Below are 18333 nucleotides of genomic sequence, written 5' to 3'. Positions count from 1 at the left end.
CTGCAGTTAATGAGATTTGCTTATTTCTGTGAAGAGCTCAAGAGGTTTTACTTCATCTTCCATCAATACAGTACAGTTTTCCAGTGGTGCTACTGAATGGTCATAGCTACAAATGAAGCTGCAATGAGTTCCTGGGACTAAATCTTCCTTATGTTAAACCACCTCAGACCTCTTTGAAATTATTGCCATAACAAGTTTTTATACTGCTCAAGGGCTAGAACCTCTGATTAGACTTTCCATAAGAAACACGGCCACCAAAAGGTGCACCTGACAGTGCAAGACCTTGTGTAAGACCTTGTACACAAGAGATTTAGAACATTCCTGCTTCCTATTACCCTGCCTGCATTCTCTACCTAGCGAGTTTTATTACCTGCAGCAGCCCTGACTTCAACTAATCTCTGTATCCATACCCAAAAGAAGTATCACTCTGTTCTGGCGGTCAAGGAAATGTAATCTCCTCATTCTGGAGGAATCAAAGGAACATGGTCTCAGATATAATAATTTATATGCTAAAGGATAACTATTAGCATTATTTAAACCAATTTTGAGATATTCCCATGTTAACAAAGGCTAGTAACTGTTTGCCCTGGAAGATCAACTGGAAAGGAGACGGATGAAAGCCAGCAGGAGTAAACTCACTCCTAATCCAGCAGATCCTGTCTCCCTCAACTCTGTTTTGTTTCACACATTCCTGTTAGTCAGTTTACAGGTATCCAGAATATGCTTACATTCATTGATCAGACTAAATTTCAGGTGTGTAGATGAGCAACTAAGGCAGAATTTGCAAGGAGCTTTGCTTAAAAGCCTCTAATGACTCTTTAGCTGAACATCCTGAAAAATGTTGTGCTTAACTCCTACCTGTTAAATGTATCTGTGTTTACAATGGTAATTTGCATGATATTTGTATACTAGGGGCAAACTGAATCTAATTTGTTCCCATTGGTCTTTCCCTTTGGTTTTACAAGTGGTTCAATTATTAAATACCTATGTGAGCATTGGTCTGTATATCTCTCCCTGAAAACCACCTTAAACAAAGAGTAATATTCAGGGTCTATTAGAATCTCCATGCATACTATCCACCTGTCTAAACAAATCAGATAAAAAAGGAGAGGAAAAAATAAACTGCAGTAGAATATTTGCATAAAGTATTTACAGTGTGATAAGGAAAACTTATTAATGATCAAAGCTTCTGTCAAAAACACCTCTTGTCGTTGTGATGTGTTGTTTCAAGCATCAGTATTCTGTCTAATCTAGTGATTTAAGAAGTATATTTCCCATCAGCAATCAAAATACTTACTCCAACAACACTTCTTTTTAGAGAACTGATCAAATTCAGTGAGCTATTTCATTCACTAGAGTTGCCTGGTTTTCCCTAGCTCCTGATTCCAGTGCAAGAAACACAGCAGGATGAACTCTAAGTCAAGTCAATACCATCTGCTGTGTCACTCAGCATAAGTAGCTGCATATCATATCTCTGTCTCTAACCAGCTTTGTTTCTCTTTGCAGCTGTATCTTCACCATCTTCATTTACAATGAAAACTAACACACTGAGCACAACAGTGCCTAATTCTTATTACCCAGGTAACCAGTTTTTTTCTTGGTTTCCACCCTCTGTAGACCTTTCCATAATAAAAGCATACATATTTATGTAATTATACTTCTTGCCATCAACATTTAAGTATATATAAGAAACATACCGTTTGCTAACAGCAGCTTTCTGAAAGAAAACTCAGGAACATGTATCAATCATTTACTGTTCTCTCTCTTTTTACCTTTCCTGCATTGACCTGCTTATGATGTATGACAGATCCATTTGTGCCAACTGCAATTTTAGGTGAGAACATTTCCCTTTATCAAAGTTTATTGCTGAAGTAATTTCGGAAGTGGCAGTTCTTGGGGAGCAGACAACAGTATGCAAAATGCTGGAGCTTTCTGCTAAAGGGAGGGGTGGTAAACTTGGCTGCAGTGAGGTGCTAAGGGCAGTATCAGGTTTGATTACTACTGTCATAGTGCAAGTCAGGGGAGAAAAGACAGAAATAATTTTAACAAGTGGATTTGCAAGGAAATGTTTATGCATGTATTTGGAGTGACACAAAAGAATTTGATTATCGCAGCAATCAAAATAGTTTTCCTCATTTTTTTCCTGTTTTACCTCAGAACTGAAGAAGTTACTTCTTAAAAATAACTTTTTTTTTCCTAGTTAAACTGCTCAAGATGCAGAAAATCAGACAAAATACAGTTCTGGCCATCTACCAGCTATTCTACAATAACTCTACAATTCTGCAGAGTTTCTGATGTGCTTTTCAAAAAGTGAGGTTTCAGAGAGGAGATGGTATTTTGAACAGCAAAATCATAACATGACAGAGTATATAGTTTATTGTGCATCAGGTGTCACAGGGATGAAATAAAACAGTAAAAGTAAATGTAAAGCATTTCCACTTGGAATTTAGGAAAATCTGGTATTGTCCAATGTCAAAAAGAGAGAGGTTTCTGCACAGTGCTAAGTAGTAAGCATGAGGTGCTATTGCATTTTCAATGCTTAACTCTAACCCCTTCGTGGCTTGTATTCATTTACACCTCCTTCCCCTGCTAACTTTGAACTAAACATGGGCAGTTTTTTTATAGTAATTCAAAACATAATAGTGCACTGTAGCAGAAAGTCAAACTCCTTAAGTGCTAAGCCTATTAATTTACTTGTTTTTCAGCCTATATTTCCACAACAAATATTTTCCTTTCTCCTCTTTTTTCTTCCAATCACTGTAAAAAAATTAAGACCCCCTTGTCTAATTCCTGCCCTTGAACTGTAAGTTAAACAGGCTTACATAGACATTGAGTGAAGCATATAAGAAGTAAAAGTTTAGGAAGGGGTCTTGAAAATTTGTTATTGTGAAGGAATATTTAGTGCAGTGCACTTCAATGTGATAACTTTGAGAAAGAACTTTGCTGGTTTTATACATTATGTAAATCTGGAAGAAAGTAATGGTAGTGACTGTAACAATGTAATAATCTGCATGCAAATGAAATTTGCAGTGCCTTTTAACTGCCTGAGATGTTAGATTTTTTTGTGTGCTTTAGCATTCATTCAGCGCTTCATGCAGTAGATGTTCTTTCTGACCTTGTGGGTGGGCAAGGAGAAAGTACTATTATCAGGAGAAAAACTTTCAGATTTCCTATCTGTATTATTTGGTTAATGCTTTCTTTTGTTATTTTTGTGATCCTTTTCTATACAATAACAATGGTAAAATTATTTGTTAGCTTTTTTTTCCCCCAAGAAATAATCTCTAAGCAAGTAGTTCGGCTATCAGGCAAACACACACTGGGAAAAATAAATTCTCTGATTTTACTAAGTCTCTAAAATCTTTTAATTAGTTACATAAGTATTTTATGGCCTACTACAGCAAACCTGTGCTTACTCATCTCAGAAAATATTTCAGGTATTTCACTGCATGAAATAAATATTTTTTTAACTTTACATGTTAAAAATTTAGTACCATTTTATGAACAGTGTTCCATTCAGATTAGATCTCTCTCCCAATATGTGTTTATGACTCTCTGTACAGAAATAGTGTTGTATCTGAGGTAAATCAAATTAACTGCGCTTGAGCTGGTAGGGGAATACGGCTGTTAACAAAGTATGCAGGTTTTTAATTACAAGTAATACCTGCTTTAGCTGTCTTCCACTGTCCAAAGAAGTTGTGTTAAACTGCAGGATCAAGCCTGTAGCTAGAATTAAATGATCTTCTCAGTGTGACCTCCTGGGAAAGGTACAAGTCTGGCGAATGGTTGAGTTCAGCTTTCAAAATCTGATAGAAAAGCCACAGCACACTTACTGTTTGCAAATATATTATTTAATAAATGTTCTGTAGCTCTACGGGAATGGGTAAGTGTACAGCAGAACAACTGCAGCTGTAGGAGTATTTAAGCCAGGCAAACTTCCCATTGCACATGGACTTCCCATGCTGCTTCTGGAGGATCTCACCTTTTGAAAAACCCACAGCCTGAAAAGCTCATGCTGCAGTGCTCAGAGGCAAAATAAAAAACTGTAGTATGTGGATCCTCATGTACTATATAAACCAAGGATTAAAACCACTTTATTTTAAAAAGCTTAAATGATAACTCCTTCTGTATTAAAGCAACTATAAGAGATAAAGAAATGGAGAGAGGAAAATTAGTCTAAAAGTAGGGAGCTTGCAGGAAAGAGATTCATAATTATTAATCTGATGCTTGCATAGAGCAAGACTTTGATAGCTTTGCCTTCGTCTTAGTTGCTAACAGTCTGTGTTGCAAAGAATTTTGCAGTTTGCAAAAAAAAAAAAAAGAAAATCCTCACATTTTCTAACTTGTTCCTAAAATTGAAATAAGCAATCAAAAAATCATTATCAACTTTCTACACTTTTTTTTGTCTTTTGTGTCTTAGCCACCTTGTAGTTTCCAGGTGCCATTTCAGCAGCAACATATGTACCTACACTTGTATACCACGCTTCATGCCATGCATCCCGAGGTGCTTTGCGATACAGTTTTATACCACATTTGACAAAAGTTGTAAAATTTTATGACTAGAAGATGAATCCCTTTCCTCTGCATTAGACCAGATTAGAGAACTGATAGGAAAAGGAGTGAAATGGCCATACTCATAACCATAGATTTTTCTCTCCTGTTTTTGGTTTAGGTGTCAGTGCACAGTTCATGTTGACTGTATGCTTAGTGAGGACCAGATTTCATTTGTCTTAGTGAGAACTGAGAGGGCCTCAAACCATCTTTGAAATGCGATTCATTGAGCTTTCTGGCTTTAATGTCAATTTTCAATAGTACAACTAAGACCAGAATCTCACCTTTAACAAGGTGTGGTAATAGTTTTGGTGTGTACATGAGAATCTGGGAACTTTTCATACAGAGTATTTGTGGAATTTTCTGCTACGCTATATCTAACTTATGAATGTGGAAATATTATTTTCAGGCTTCCCTTTCATATGGCTTATTTTAAAAAGTAGTATTTTTTTATAAATACCTCATTTTATAAATATGATACAGATTTAGTTGTTTGGGTTTTTTTTTCAGTATTCACTCAGGGAGGAATAGCTTGAATAAATCAAAGTGCCATATTAAAAATTTTGGTTAAAATTAAAAAACTCTAAGATACATAAAATTATTATTTGAGTAAACAGATAAAATATTTGTGATGATTCTTGGACCTTAGAATTTGGGGTGGGTTTTTTCTCTTGTCAAGTCTGAATAAATTTTTAGAATTCCATTTATACAGGAAGGAAGTCATATTGCTTCCTTAGGCAGAGTGCACTTTCACATCTATTTACTTCTTAGTAGAGGTTTTGATCTCAGTTCCATCTGTGTGAATTGACTCATAGTATGATATCTTGGTTTTAGTAAATCTTATTTCTACTGTGAAACTGAGATCAGAATCTGACTCATTTAGGGAATCATTCTGTAAAGACTAAATTAAAAACATAAAATTACCTGTAATTATTAATGCAGTACTGTTGCTTATGCCCTGTTTCCTTTTTCTCCTCCTCTTTTTTTCTCCTGATATGTATCTTCTTAAAAGTGCCAATCAATGGTAAGTTGCCCATTTGCCCCATGGAAGAGATGTGGAGGGTTGGGAGAAGTTTGTGTCTCATAAAAATTTTAACCAGCCCACGGGGGTCTCCTGTTTGTTGGCTTGCATGTCAGTTGACATATAACATTCCATGCCTAATGTGGTGGCTCATGATACACTGTGGTCCTAAAGCATGTTCAGCAGCCAGTCAAGACCTTTTTCCTTACCAGATAATCCTTTGCATTTGTCCTCTTGTAGTTTGTCTCCAAGTGTCGTTTTCAGATCTACATTTCCATTGCAGTCCTAGCTTGATAAACCCATAAGCCATTTTGTGCATCTTTTTATTTTGCTCACTCCAAACATTTGCTCTAAATTTGCAGTGTAAAATACAGCACTTTAGTAGTCTATGAAAAATACAAGTCCAGATTCATTCTGTGGGACTTGTTGAAGTTTCAGAATGAAACTTCCATGCAGTTTAAAATGAAAAAATGTCTGTTTTAAAATTTGTTTGCAATCAGCTAGCAACATTTAAAACAATATTAGAGTTTGGACTGCTCTGCAATGCTTCCATTGTAGAACTATGGACTTTGCCTCATTCCAATCAGTCTTGCGATTTCCGTGTGTAAACTGCTCATGGATTTACTGTTCTTCTGGTGTAGCCTTCACAGACAGAACCAATGCTGATGGTGTCAGATTTCTGCCATTCCTCTAGAAATCTTTGTAGTTTCTGTTTCTTCTAATAAGTGAAAATGAGCCAGTATGTGATGAGCTACTCTTTTTCTAGATGAAACCCACACGATGGGCAGTGACACAAGCAGCCTGGTCCAATCCCATACCTATAAGAAGCGAGATCCAGTGGATGTGCCCTACCAGACTGGACAGCTCCATCCAGCCATCCGTGTAGCTGACCTGCTGCAGCACATCACCCAGATGAAGTGTGCAGAGGGCTACGGATTTAAAGAGGAGTATGAAGTAAGTGGCAGGTCTAAGCATCTGATCATTATGCTTTTTGCACCGTTGGTTGTATGTGTCTGATGCTGAGATTTTCCCAGTTTGCATTTTACTGCTTGCATTTTACAAGGGATGGTGTTTTTTTGAACTTCACGCGTTGTCATGCCAACTTCACTTATAAAAATTGCTTAAATATATAATTGTTTAAACTGGTGTTTCTATTATTAGATTTCCAAAACCCATGCTTCAGGCCACTTCCAAAGTCGCTGATGACATTTTTTCCCCTGGAACAGAGGAAACAATTCATTCCCAGGAGGACCTAATCAGTTGTCAACTTTCATTTGTGTGGCTGATTTAAACAAGTTTGTTCCTGTGAGGTTTTTTTATGCCACTGTTACTTAAAAGTGATGGAATTGAAAATTCTTGTGTTTGGAAAAGATTTGCTCATCAGCCAAAACCTTTTATACCAGCATTAAGCCTAAAGGAAAACTACAATTAATTTATTTTTAAAAAAAGTAAAATCAAGACCGTAAAATGGAATTTATAGTGCAGCCAATGACATGGCTTTTTAACTACAGTGGATCAAATGATTCTGCTGAGAAACAATTTCCAGGAAAATCACTTAATTTTCAGCCTACCAAGCTGATGAATGGCATCCCATTACAGACAGTAGGTGTAGCCATGACTAATGCCAGTAGATGCAATACATCAGAGTGTAGTTTGTTAATAGTGTCAGGGAAGGAGGACTTTAAATAGTGAAGCTGGAACTGAAAAACTCATCTTTATATATGGAAATTGTTATAATCACAATGAACTGTAACTAGCCATATATTAGAGGGTTTTTTCATTGAGCTACTGCAGTAATGCTGTTTTTCCTCCATGTGCAGTGAATGACTGCCCAATATATTCTAGCACTGCAAAGGTTGCAAATCTCTTTGTTTACATTTCTGTCAGACTGATACTGTCCTCTTTATAAATTTGAACTAGAGAACTAGACAACAAAAGAATTTCTTCCTTATGTATTACCAGAAGGATAAATGTCCAAATGACAAGGAAGGAATAGTTTGACAGGGGATTTGTTTTGAATGAAGTCTCATAGATGGTTTTTGTTCTAACAAGACAGCAGGATTATATAGTCTCACCAGGGAAAGAGTTTGATTCAGGAGAAATTCACACAGGATTCACTACGAAAATAAATCTGTGGAACAGAACAGAAAGTAAAGTAGCACATTGCCCATTAGGAGCACTTCAGAGGAGTGCAAGGATACAGAGCACTTGCTGTCATGCATAGTTTTAAGTGCTTTAAAATAAAACTTAATAATTAGGGCCACTATTCTCAACAATTTGGGCTATACTTCACTTTCTAAGCACATATATGTATTTTTAAGTCCAATTGGTGTCATGCAGAAGTTTTTGGTGTAGCACAACTGATGCAAAGGATGAATGTTGAAAAATCATCTTTGAGCAATGGCAGGCTGGTACTTCCCTGCTCACTGCTCAGCTCTGCATTAGGATTTACCCACTTGGGATACTGAGTGTCTATAGCTCCCAATACTCAGGGGCTTGGAGGAACACCTTGTTTTGCAGGATTTTACCCATTTGTTCTCCTGGGAAAAGGCTCCTGTTCCCACAAGAAGGACCAGGCCCTTGCTCTTGGCTGGAGAGACCGATACTGTGCCTGTCTGTAGAACCAGCGCACATGCAGACATGTCCTTAGGGCCACACCAGTGGCCACTTCTCTCCTGCTTTCCCATATGTGTCTTGGGTGTGGAAAGAACACGAATGCATTTCTGTAAGCTGTGGACTTCAGTGCAGCCCTTCATTTGCAGCCTAGTGGAGTGCGAATAGTTGGGATTGCACAGAAATCCTGAAACCTCAGGGAAATTTCCACATAGCTAGTCTGCAGTGGATCTTTAAAATCCTTTCTATCCCCTGCCAGACCCTTAAGAAAGGAGAGATTTTCACTTGGTTCCAGTGGTGTTAGATGTTAGACTGACAGGATATCATTGGCCTGATTTCCCAAGTACCCCTACACTGATTGTGCATTATTTAATCTGTTCCTGTGTACTACAGCATGGGAGAGCTTTTACTGGTCATGAAGGAGCCTCCTTGCTCATCTTCTTTCTGCATTAAAGAAACAAAGTAACTAGAAAAGGGAAAAGTGGTTTCCTCAATTCATCATGTCTTTCTCCTTACATATGTCACCTTTTGGTTTTGGACTCAGTACCTTCACAGGGATTTCACTATATCCTTTCTCAAAAACGTCCATTGTCAAAGGGCGATAAATCTAAGTAACGAGTTCATCTGCTTCCTAAACAGATCAATTAGGCTACTGGAGTTCAGGATGGTTTGGCATGCCTAGGGCAGGAAACAGATAAATTCATTACAGTCTTACAATTTCAGATAAGTTTTATTTTTAACGCTGTTTTTGGATCAACTTAAATTGGTGACTACTCAGTGTAAAGTGGTTCTCTGCTAAATTAAGGCAAGTTGACATAAGACAGTTCCAAATCAATTTCAGAGTGTCCACGCAGGAGCTTGGACTGGTTTAACAAAATTGATTTGAAAACACACCTTTAATTAAACCAGTGCAACTTTGTGTAGATAAAGCCTTGAAAAATCAATTTCACATTATGTTCCATGACAGGGAGTTCTGAGCTTCCATTATCTCAAAACCAGAGGTTTCTTTGAAAAGCCAAGATTTGCAAAGGGTGTCCTGCTCAGATCAGCCTCACTTACTGTCACTAACAGGGCTGTGTCAATAACAGAATTTAAAAAAAGGTTTCTCCATGTAGCTTTATCTTTAAGGCTTTCCTCCCTATCGTCTCTCTCATCTTCCCTCCCCTCCTCTTCTGCTGAACACATCCTTTCTCAAGGTTTTGTGGCAGTTAACTGTTTCAATCTGGAAATTATTTTAGATCATTAAACCAATACTATTTAAAATACAGTCATGTTATATTCTGTCAAGATAAACTGCACTGAATATGTTCCCTCCCTGTACTGCATGGCCTTCAGTTTGATGTGTTGCACCAATGTAACTGTACCAATGGCTAAATTATCATAGTTAAATAAATGAATACAGGCTCAGGGTGCCTGTCAAGGCCAGGAATATTAAATATATTATCTAATATGTGTTAAACAATTCATTTCTGTTTAGCGCTTCATTTTAGCACCTGTTAGAGATTGGTTAAAGTATTTAAAAATAGTATTTAAAAATATCATAAAAAGATGGATGATTTAAAGAGAAGTTGGAAATAAGTGTTGAAAATAATTGGGGGTATGAAAGAAATTCTCTCTTAATAGCAGTCTATTTATTTAAATGGAACTTCAGAAGATTTGCTAATGTAGATATGCTAAGGTAGATGTGGTAATTGTCAGTAAAACCCAACTCACTGAAAAAATTTCATTGGCCAGTGGAATATCTGGGATAAATACAGAATTATTTTAAGAAACAAAAAAAGGGAAAACTCTCTAAAACCAATAGACATACAGATCCTTGTTTGGGGAGGCAGAAAGTATTACAGACAAGCAGGAAATTTTTCATGGAGGATGTTTGCCCCATAGGTGCCTACTCTGAAATTTTTTTTCTCCAGACCACTCTTAGAATAATGTCTGACTTTGAAAGAAGTGTGATATAATTTCCATTTTCTGCTGTCATGCAAAGCCATAACAGACTAGAATCCTGTCACTCAAACCCAGTCTCCAGTTGTATCTTTTCTTTCTCTTTGGTTCCACTGGAAGACACATTTGCTGCCACATGACACTTTAAAGGCATGTGCTTCTGGGGCTCTGTTCTGAAATTTTGAAAATAGTAGAAAAATTGAGTATTTTTTTAAATAGGACCCAGCTGGCCCTATTTTTTCCTGCATGTTCCTTGTGCCTCCAACTAATTTTCTCACCTCCAACCTGTACATTTATATCACACCTTTTTCTCTGATTTTATTTGATATTCTGCAACACCAGCTGAGACAGTCAGTACCGTAATCAGTGCAGGTAACTTTCTATCCCACAAGACACAAGTTACCCAGAAAACAGAAAGACTCTGGAACACTGGGTGAAAATGAGGGCGTTAATCCACAATGTAAATACAGGAAGGACAGCATCTGGGTCTTTAAGAACCAGGAGCAGGTAATTGTTTCTCTCTTTCTGTTTTTGTAATACAAAGGAAAACTCATTAAGCATTATAAACATAACAGAGATAGAGATAGAAGTGAAATAGTGGGAACTTGTCCAGTGAAAATGCCATGGAAAATTGTTAGAAATACTCATCCATAGAGATCACTGCAATTATTTTTTTTCAAATTTCATCTGTTCAGATGGAGCTCAGAAAAATTGCAGAGTGCCCAGTTTAATTTTTAATCTTTAATACTGGAAAGTTGTGGTTTGGTTAAGCCATATATTACAATATAAGTGTTTTCTCATACACAACAAGGGATAACCCCAACAAGTGGGGCTATAGAGGTACTTTACACAAGGCAGATACTCCTCCTTTATCAAGGAACTTTTTTCAGGCGTAACCATTTTCTTCACGCTGCTGTGAGATTTGCAAAAGCCTTCCAACAATACCAGATAACTTGTTCCTGGTTGGGATTATCCCAGACACTTGAGCACTGGAAAACCTGGCCCTGTGGAGATCATGTAGGGAAGGAAGTAGTAAAAACAAGAAACTGCCTTATCCACAAAGCATGCTTTGGTTTATAAATCCTAAGGTACTCCAGATCAATACCGAATTGTTGAAATAAAGTAATCCCAAACCTGAAATGACATTCACTGGTGAATAGCCTGTGTTAGTAGTGACAGCTTCCCAGTGCATGCAATATCCATTTAAGTCTTGTAGAAGAATGGGTGCCTTCCAGTTGTTGATCAGCCAGAATCAGTTGTCAACAATTTTAACTGTATGGCAGTTTGGGATTTTTTCCATTCAGAGGAAGGACACTTGTTTTGCTGAATGTCTGTTGTTGTCAGCGAGTTTTTGCAATTCTTAACCTATTCTTTATCATCCTGAATTTCTTTCCTTAACAGATTTCTTATGGATGAGAAGTGCTGTCATAGTGCTTAGTATCATTCATGTGACACTGCCTTATGTCACAGTGTGGTTAACTGCCCAGTGATCAAGATGTCCCACAACTTTCTAAATCAAATCACACTCTTTCTCTCTCCCACTCTTCCTAAGTGCATTTTCCTCCAATTTAAATAAAAGTGCATGTATATGCAGAAACAGCTCTCTAATTTGTTTTGTTTAAGCAGGTTTAATTAGAATTTATTCTTATCACAGAAAATAGATTTAGGCAGGTCATGGCTTCATTAGATAGGCTTTGTGCTTTTATCTGTTTGAATAATAAAATTGCAGAGGTGTATTGAGTAGAACACTTCCAGTATCCTTAGGATTACTCTTGGGGGGGTGTAGGCAGCTGTTTGCTCATGCTGTGATTCAGCTATTTTTGGTACTGATCAGTCTGTGATTTACTTGGGTATGGACCTCTTGTTTTCTTCTTCTCAGCTGCCTAAACAGTCTGAACTGTGTGTGATCTCAGGCAGCAAGGACACCTAACAAGAGCAAGGATACCTAATTCAGACAATTTTTTTTCTTCATGAAAGTCCGCCAGACTTAGTCTTGCATGTACAGTTTAGACTGTGTTTTAAGGAAAGCCTGGTAGCTTTAAAGTGCATCTTTGATGACCATTGTGTCTCTCTAAGCAGCTAAAACTGAGACTGGTGGTATTGATCCATTCAGAAAAATGTTGGTCCACTCAAAAGTCGTGAGATATAGATTCTTAAGCTGATCAATGGGATGGATAAACAAGTGCAGGTTGTTCTTATGTAGAAACTGGCAGCTATTTCAATCATTCACTGCTTCTACTGAGTCTGGTAGTCCTGGTTCATGCTGAGGCAAACATATGAATGAGTACAAAATATGTCAGCAAGAAAAAATGTACTGTAACATGTACTTTTTCTTGGCCCTGAAGATGCCCTGAGAGTCTTTTCCATGATCAGATATTTAACAGACATTTGTTTCGTATCTCAGCATAGCTGGACTGAAAATCTAAAGTGGATTTAAAGCATGATAAGCACCTCTGATGTTATTCCTGATTCTTGATGAGTCTGGATAAGCATTTAAAATGGGTAATTTTAACTGTTGCATACAGTTTTGTGGATGTGCCTCTGGTACTTCATTATCCCATGGTAATAAAGTTTGAATTTGCTTTAGGAGGTTATGGGGCCTTTTCCCTTCTCGAGTCCAGCCATTACAGCAGTCTTTCACAACTAATTTTAATCTTCCTCCCCTTTTTACTGACCTATGACTCCATCATTAGGATCTTTTATTCTCTGAAGACATTGCAAAAAATTACTTAGTTTATTCTGGAAAGATCTATGGGTGTGTGCAATATAAAACTGGAGCAATAAAAGAAATAGTTTCAAAGTTTCAGTGATTATTGTCAACTTAGTACTGAGCAGATCTCTGAAAATCCTGTACCCACATGTGGTAAGTCCAAGTAGTTAAAGAGAATTAATCTTTTCCATCATACTGCTTTCTTCCTACATGTCTAGATGTACACAGAGGAATATTCTTATTAATAACAAACACTCAGGCATCATTCCACTATTTTAGCATGTGGAATCTGTTGAACATTATTCTCCTGCCTGTCTTGTCTTCATCCCCTTTGGTAGCCACAGGTTGAGAAACAGTCAAACTGTACTAAGCAGACTTCTCAGTATATTTTACTCTGGTTGTCATTTAGTGAAGCCATTTTTGCCAACTGATCTTGCTACTGTGTTTTGCTGGTATCAGATTTATGCTTTCTGTATACCTATGGAAATCAGGGTTTAATTTCAGATTTAGCCAATCTGTGTATTGTTATGGGCTATTGAACACGACAGTAGGAAGCTAAATGAGGCCACTGAACATCGTTTCAGTCATAGTGTGAATTTCCAGAGGGAAATCTGCAAGAATGTCTTTAATGCTCACAGCTGTTAGGTGATAGGTTAAACATTCTAAATGCTAGTGACAAGTATGATTTGAAACAAAGAAAAGTTTTTGAAACATTGCAGGCCATTTGCTTCATATTTGCACCAGCCTGACTTATTAATTATTCAAATAAGATATTGAATATTTGATCAGAATTTGTAATCCTTTCTTCAGTTAACATATTATTTACTTTGGAAAAGTGCTGATGTACCATACTTTTCCCATTGCACCTGCAAAAATGAATCGGTCCTATTTATGTGCACAGAATAATATATTGTGCTTTAATGTTCAAGATATTATTCATTACTTCCTACCCATATAAGCCTTCTTACCTTCTTCATATTTTATTAGTGCCCTTTAAAAAGACATAAAAAATCAGTCATGTAGTTATTCCATTTTGAATTATGCAGATGATGTTAAATGCAATTATAATCTATTAATTATATATACACTCTGTGTTTTCTACAGATTGCATTTATTCACTGCAAATAATTAGGCATTTTAGTCCATTGCTGGTCTCATGACCAGAGGATTATTACTGGCTGTTTGGAAAGTGAGAGGAACACTTTTCAAATCAAATTAGCATAATTTAACAATTGGGGTTTTCATTAAGCATCAGTTTATCCAAAGCATATATAAAATATTCAATATTTTCTATAATGCATTAGTTTAAATAAGTTAAAGTAGCCATTACAAATTTTTCAGGAAATGAAAATTTGTGTTTTAATATAGCCTGTGACTCAGAGTATCTTTTAAGATGTTTTCTAACTGGAATACAAGACTTCTTTTTGCATGTTTCCTGTAGTGCTTTAGTGATTGTCCTGTCAGTGGAACAGATGCTCATCATTTTCTAGCAGGAATTGTTGGTTTAGTTTTTGTTTTGGTTACAGCATATTGGTTTGATGGGCCCAAAAGTGTCTGCAGGAAGTGTTAAGTCCACTGAAAATCTGCCAGGTCATAACTGGGCAGACAAGGGGGCTGGCAAGCTTCTCTTCTCTCTTGCTGGTTTCCTGCCATTGCCTCTGTCTCTGTGTGATAGCTGCTCCCCAGGTTTCCCCATCACACCGGGTCTCTGTGATGGCCCTGCCTGCGCTGTTGTGGGGCTCTGCTGTTTTCTGAGCTGCTTGTCTCTGCATCTGTCTTAGTAATTAAGTGAGGTCTCCTGGGTGCACAGCAAGTCATTTCAGAGGTGCAGGGGACATGGCCTGCTAAACAGCTGTGAGAAGATGCAGGTACCTTGGTCAGGCAGAGATTAGCAGGGTAGCGATGGGCGGAAAATCCTGGGCAAAGCTGATGGGAAGTCCAGAGTACCCATGGAAACAAAGCAGCCCAGGAGGTGAGCAGAAGGAAAAGCAGGCTGGCTTTGGGGACTTGTGAAATACTGCCAGTGAGAGTCACTGTTTCAGAAATGACATTATGGCAGTGTCAACCATGTAAAATTATTGGAGTTACTGGGATTGCAGCTTAGTTCAAGACTGATGAAAATTCATAATACTGACACTTCTTCACAAGACAGAAACAGCAGGTCAGAGTCACTCAACATAAATCCACACACAAAAGCTGAAAGGTTTAGATCTACAACATTATTTGGAATCCAAGATAGGGAAGACCTTAAGCACATGTTTAAGTTCAGTTGGTTTTAAAGGGATTTAAGGGACTGTTTTGAAGTTGCTTTGAATATACCTTCTTTCCTGTTTTACATTTACTATGTACATAAATGGAAGCCACACAGGGACAGCATAGGTGTGCACATATAATGGTGAAGGAGCTTGAATATCCATCCACTGAAATGGTGCAGTTTCTTCCCCTTAAGGTCTTAAAAAGATTACTGAGTGACGGTGCTCTATTTTGGTCTGTCTCAAAAATAAATGGCACACATTTCTGTTAAAATCAGCTGAGCTCAGTTATTACTCATCTACATTCAAGGTGTTTGCCTATGCTATAATAACTGTTCTTAATATATTACAGAAAAGAAGTTACTGTGTCTACAAGAGAAAGGTCTGGGTCTCCAAGAGACAGGCAATCTCTGCTCTTATATCACACACCAAAGGGAATAAAAAGGAGTGAGGACCTTCCTTGATGCATTGGCTGGGGCTGTTCAGAGGCTGACAGCTATGGCTGCCTTCAGCTAACAAAGGGAGCCTGCAGTTAAGGGGGCATAAGCTCTTTTTGTGAAATTGTAGATTTTTGTCTCTGTCCTATACATAAAGGGTTCCTTTCTGAATAGAATGCCTCCTGCTGCTTGCTTTGCGATGGTGGAAGCTTCCGCAGAGTGCAGTATTGGTTCCTGAAGTAAGCATAGTTTCTGATTAAGTCTGGGAGATGACAACAGGAACACTTTGCCTTTGATGCATAAATACCTGGTTGTATCACAGAGCGTGGAGTTTTGAAATGAGATAATATTACCATTCTGATTGTTTATGCTGATATCTACATGAGCCATCTCTGCGCTTTTCCTGGCCAAAAATGATGGCCAAACAGCAGACTTCCAGTATGACATAACAGATGTTAGGAAGGTAGGTCAGATCCTTCATCCTCTACTCAGGAAATAGTAGTAAAAGCAGCCACCTCCAACCCCACATGAATATTTAGGAAAGAACAGAGGGGACTTAGATAAATGGGGAAAAGCTTGTAGTGTGAAGCTCTTTTTAGATTTTTCATGTCCTTCCAAAATCCTCTGAATCTAAGCATGACTGTCAAGTTGAGACACATGCTTTTTAATCTTGAGAAAGTCTGCATGCAACAGTTTGTCAGTCTTTTGTGATCCCAGTATTGCTCTTCCATGTGCTGTCAACCATTAGTCATTGCCAGAACAGTTTAGTGTATTGTTTGCTTGAAAAGTTTTTCGTAACAGTGTCCTCTGTATTAGGCTGTGATATCTGCTGAGGTTTTGTTCACTTAGCCTTGATTTTTTTATCTGCAGTTGTTTCTGTTTTTCATTGGTGTCGCTTGTCAAGCTGGACAAAGAAAACTAAAGTAAAACTCTGCATTTCGGGTTTGTAGTTTTGCTCATTCACCCACTCATACTTCAACTCCAGCCTTTATTCTCTGTGTAACACTGTTGTACACAGCTTCCAAGGCTGCCATAATAAACTATGCAAAGATTATATGAGTAAGGAAATCCTTACCAGTGACACAGAGCCACTTTATCAGGTCCAGTACCAAGTCTCTGCTTTCTTTCTAGGACAGTGAAATATCACTCATTCTTGGCTGCTGTAATACCCCCTTAGGCTATTCTGAGCTGTGCCAGAGATCAGTGTTACTTCTGCAATGGTAACAGCAATTACTCATTATTTCTTATAATACAGGGAATCAGGAGCACCCAACAAAGCTATTAAGCAGCAGGTTTAAAATGAACAAAAGGAAATATTTTTCACACAGCACATAATTACATTGTGGAGCTCATTGCCTCAAGATGCTGCGAAGCCAAAATTATAAATGGGTTAAAAAATGGGCTAGAAAAATTCATTATTAAACACAATGGCTGTGTGCATTCTCTGGCTGAGGAAGAGATTGCTCAGGAAAGCCACTGATTGCTAGAAGCTAAAGGGGTATGCTGGGGAAAGATTCACTCTCTGTTTGCTCTATTCTTCATACTTTTTTGTAAACATCTGCTACTGGTTCTGTTGTAGAAAAACTAATCAGTTGTATGGACCTCTGGTTTGACCCAGTATGGCTGTTAACTCACATCAAAAGGAAAAAAAATAAATCAATGCTCTTGTATATACACAGCAAACAGTGTGATGTGAAATAGTAATTTTTTTTTTTTCCCCATACTGGTAGTCAATTTTATAGAACTAACATCACTTCAGTTTATAAAGAACACAAACTGCTTCTTAAATCAGCATCCTCAGTGTTTTCTAGTTCTTTTCTTTTACTAGCAGTTCTCCTGGTCCACTGCCTTACTGGTGGACTGCTGAGGACTGGGCTGCAGCTTGATGATGCTGTAAAGGGAAAGAGGAAAAATAAAAGAAATTCAGTTGTAAAATAGTTTCATATAAAATGCTTGTAGTTGCTGTGCTAAAGCCTAATCCTTGAGCCTTTATTCTGAGCAGTTCTTTATTCTGCAAAGAGTCTCATTTCCATTAATTAGACCCTTTCAAGAGAGTTGTATTGATTAGAGTACATCGAGGTAGTGAAGCTCCTAGTGTGGGCAGTAAACCACTTCTCATGTTTTGGAGAGCAAAAGGGGCACCATTATCTGAATTTTGAAGTTAAACAGGTTGAGCTTCCAAACCACACCAAAGCATTTGCTTTGGTTTTGCACTGGGAAGCACATTTAAATATAAGAAAATTCGGCGTCTTGCTGCTTTCCTAGTGGTTTTCTACACATTTCAGTTTTTCCACTGACTTCTTAATTGTCTCTTCTTTTACAGCATCAGCAGCTTGAATTTTGAGTTTTGATGGTTACATTGTGAATCAAGTCTATAGAAGTGACAGTAGCTGGAACATACAAAACTGTTTGAATACAAGGAAAATCACATAAATTGCTCATGCTTTTTATATGTTTAATTGTAGATCTGGTTTGAGATTGACATATTTTCCCTCCATTTGTCAGTTTTTTCCACAGCATTTGTGTTTATTTTACTGGTATTTACTAGGCACATGTATCTCTGGCACACAAAGAAAGCTAGAAAAGCTGCACTGTGTGCAGGATTTATGGTTTTTTTGAAGTTTAACTGTTTTGTGGATTGCTTTTTATTTCCTGCTGTTGAGACTGTGTGTTTCTTATTTTTTTATTTTCTCATTTTTTATAAACACTTAATTCCTGCCATTAATTGATATTTGAACATTGCTGACATAGAAGGACAGTCTAGTTGGGAAGCAAGTCTTTCATTTTGACATAACTAGGAGTATGTTTTCT

At 37.5% G+C, this 18333-nt stretch overlaps 1 protein-coding gene across 6 annotated transcripts in view; it reads left to right on the top strand.

The window, feature by feature from the left end:
* PTPRM (protein tyrosine phosphatase receptor type M) overlaps positions 1-18333 on the top strand; it is a 443671-nt gene that overhangs the window by 349329 nt on the left and 76009 nt on the right. For 2 of the 6 annotated variants that reach the window (XM_050971530.1, XM_050971532.1), the window contains 3 exons: positions 1507-1581; positions 1808-1834; positions 6336-6523. In XM_050971530.1, the coding sequence (XP_050827487.1) occupies positions 1507-1581; positions 1808-1834; positions 6336-6523 (290 nt within the window). The remainder of the gene's footprint in view (positions 1-1506; positions 1582-1807; positions 1835-6335; positions 6524-18333) is intronic. The other 4 variants (XM_050971531.1, XM_018908937.3, XM_050971533.1 and 1 more) reach the window with 2 other exon arrangements.

Source organism: Serinus canaria, chromosome 2 (assembly GCF_022539315.1).
Source record: "Serinus canaria isolate serCan28SL12 chromosome 2, serCan2020, whole genome shotgun sequence".
NCBI lineage: Eukaryota > Metazoa > Chordata > Aves > Passeriformes > Fringillidae > Serinus > Serinus canaria.
This window is presented reverse-complemented; position numbering and strand designations above follow the sequence as displayed.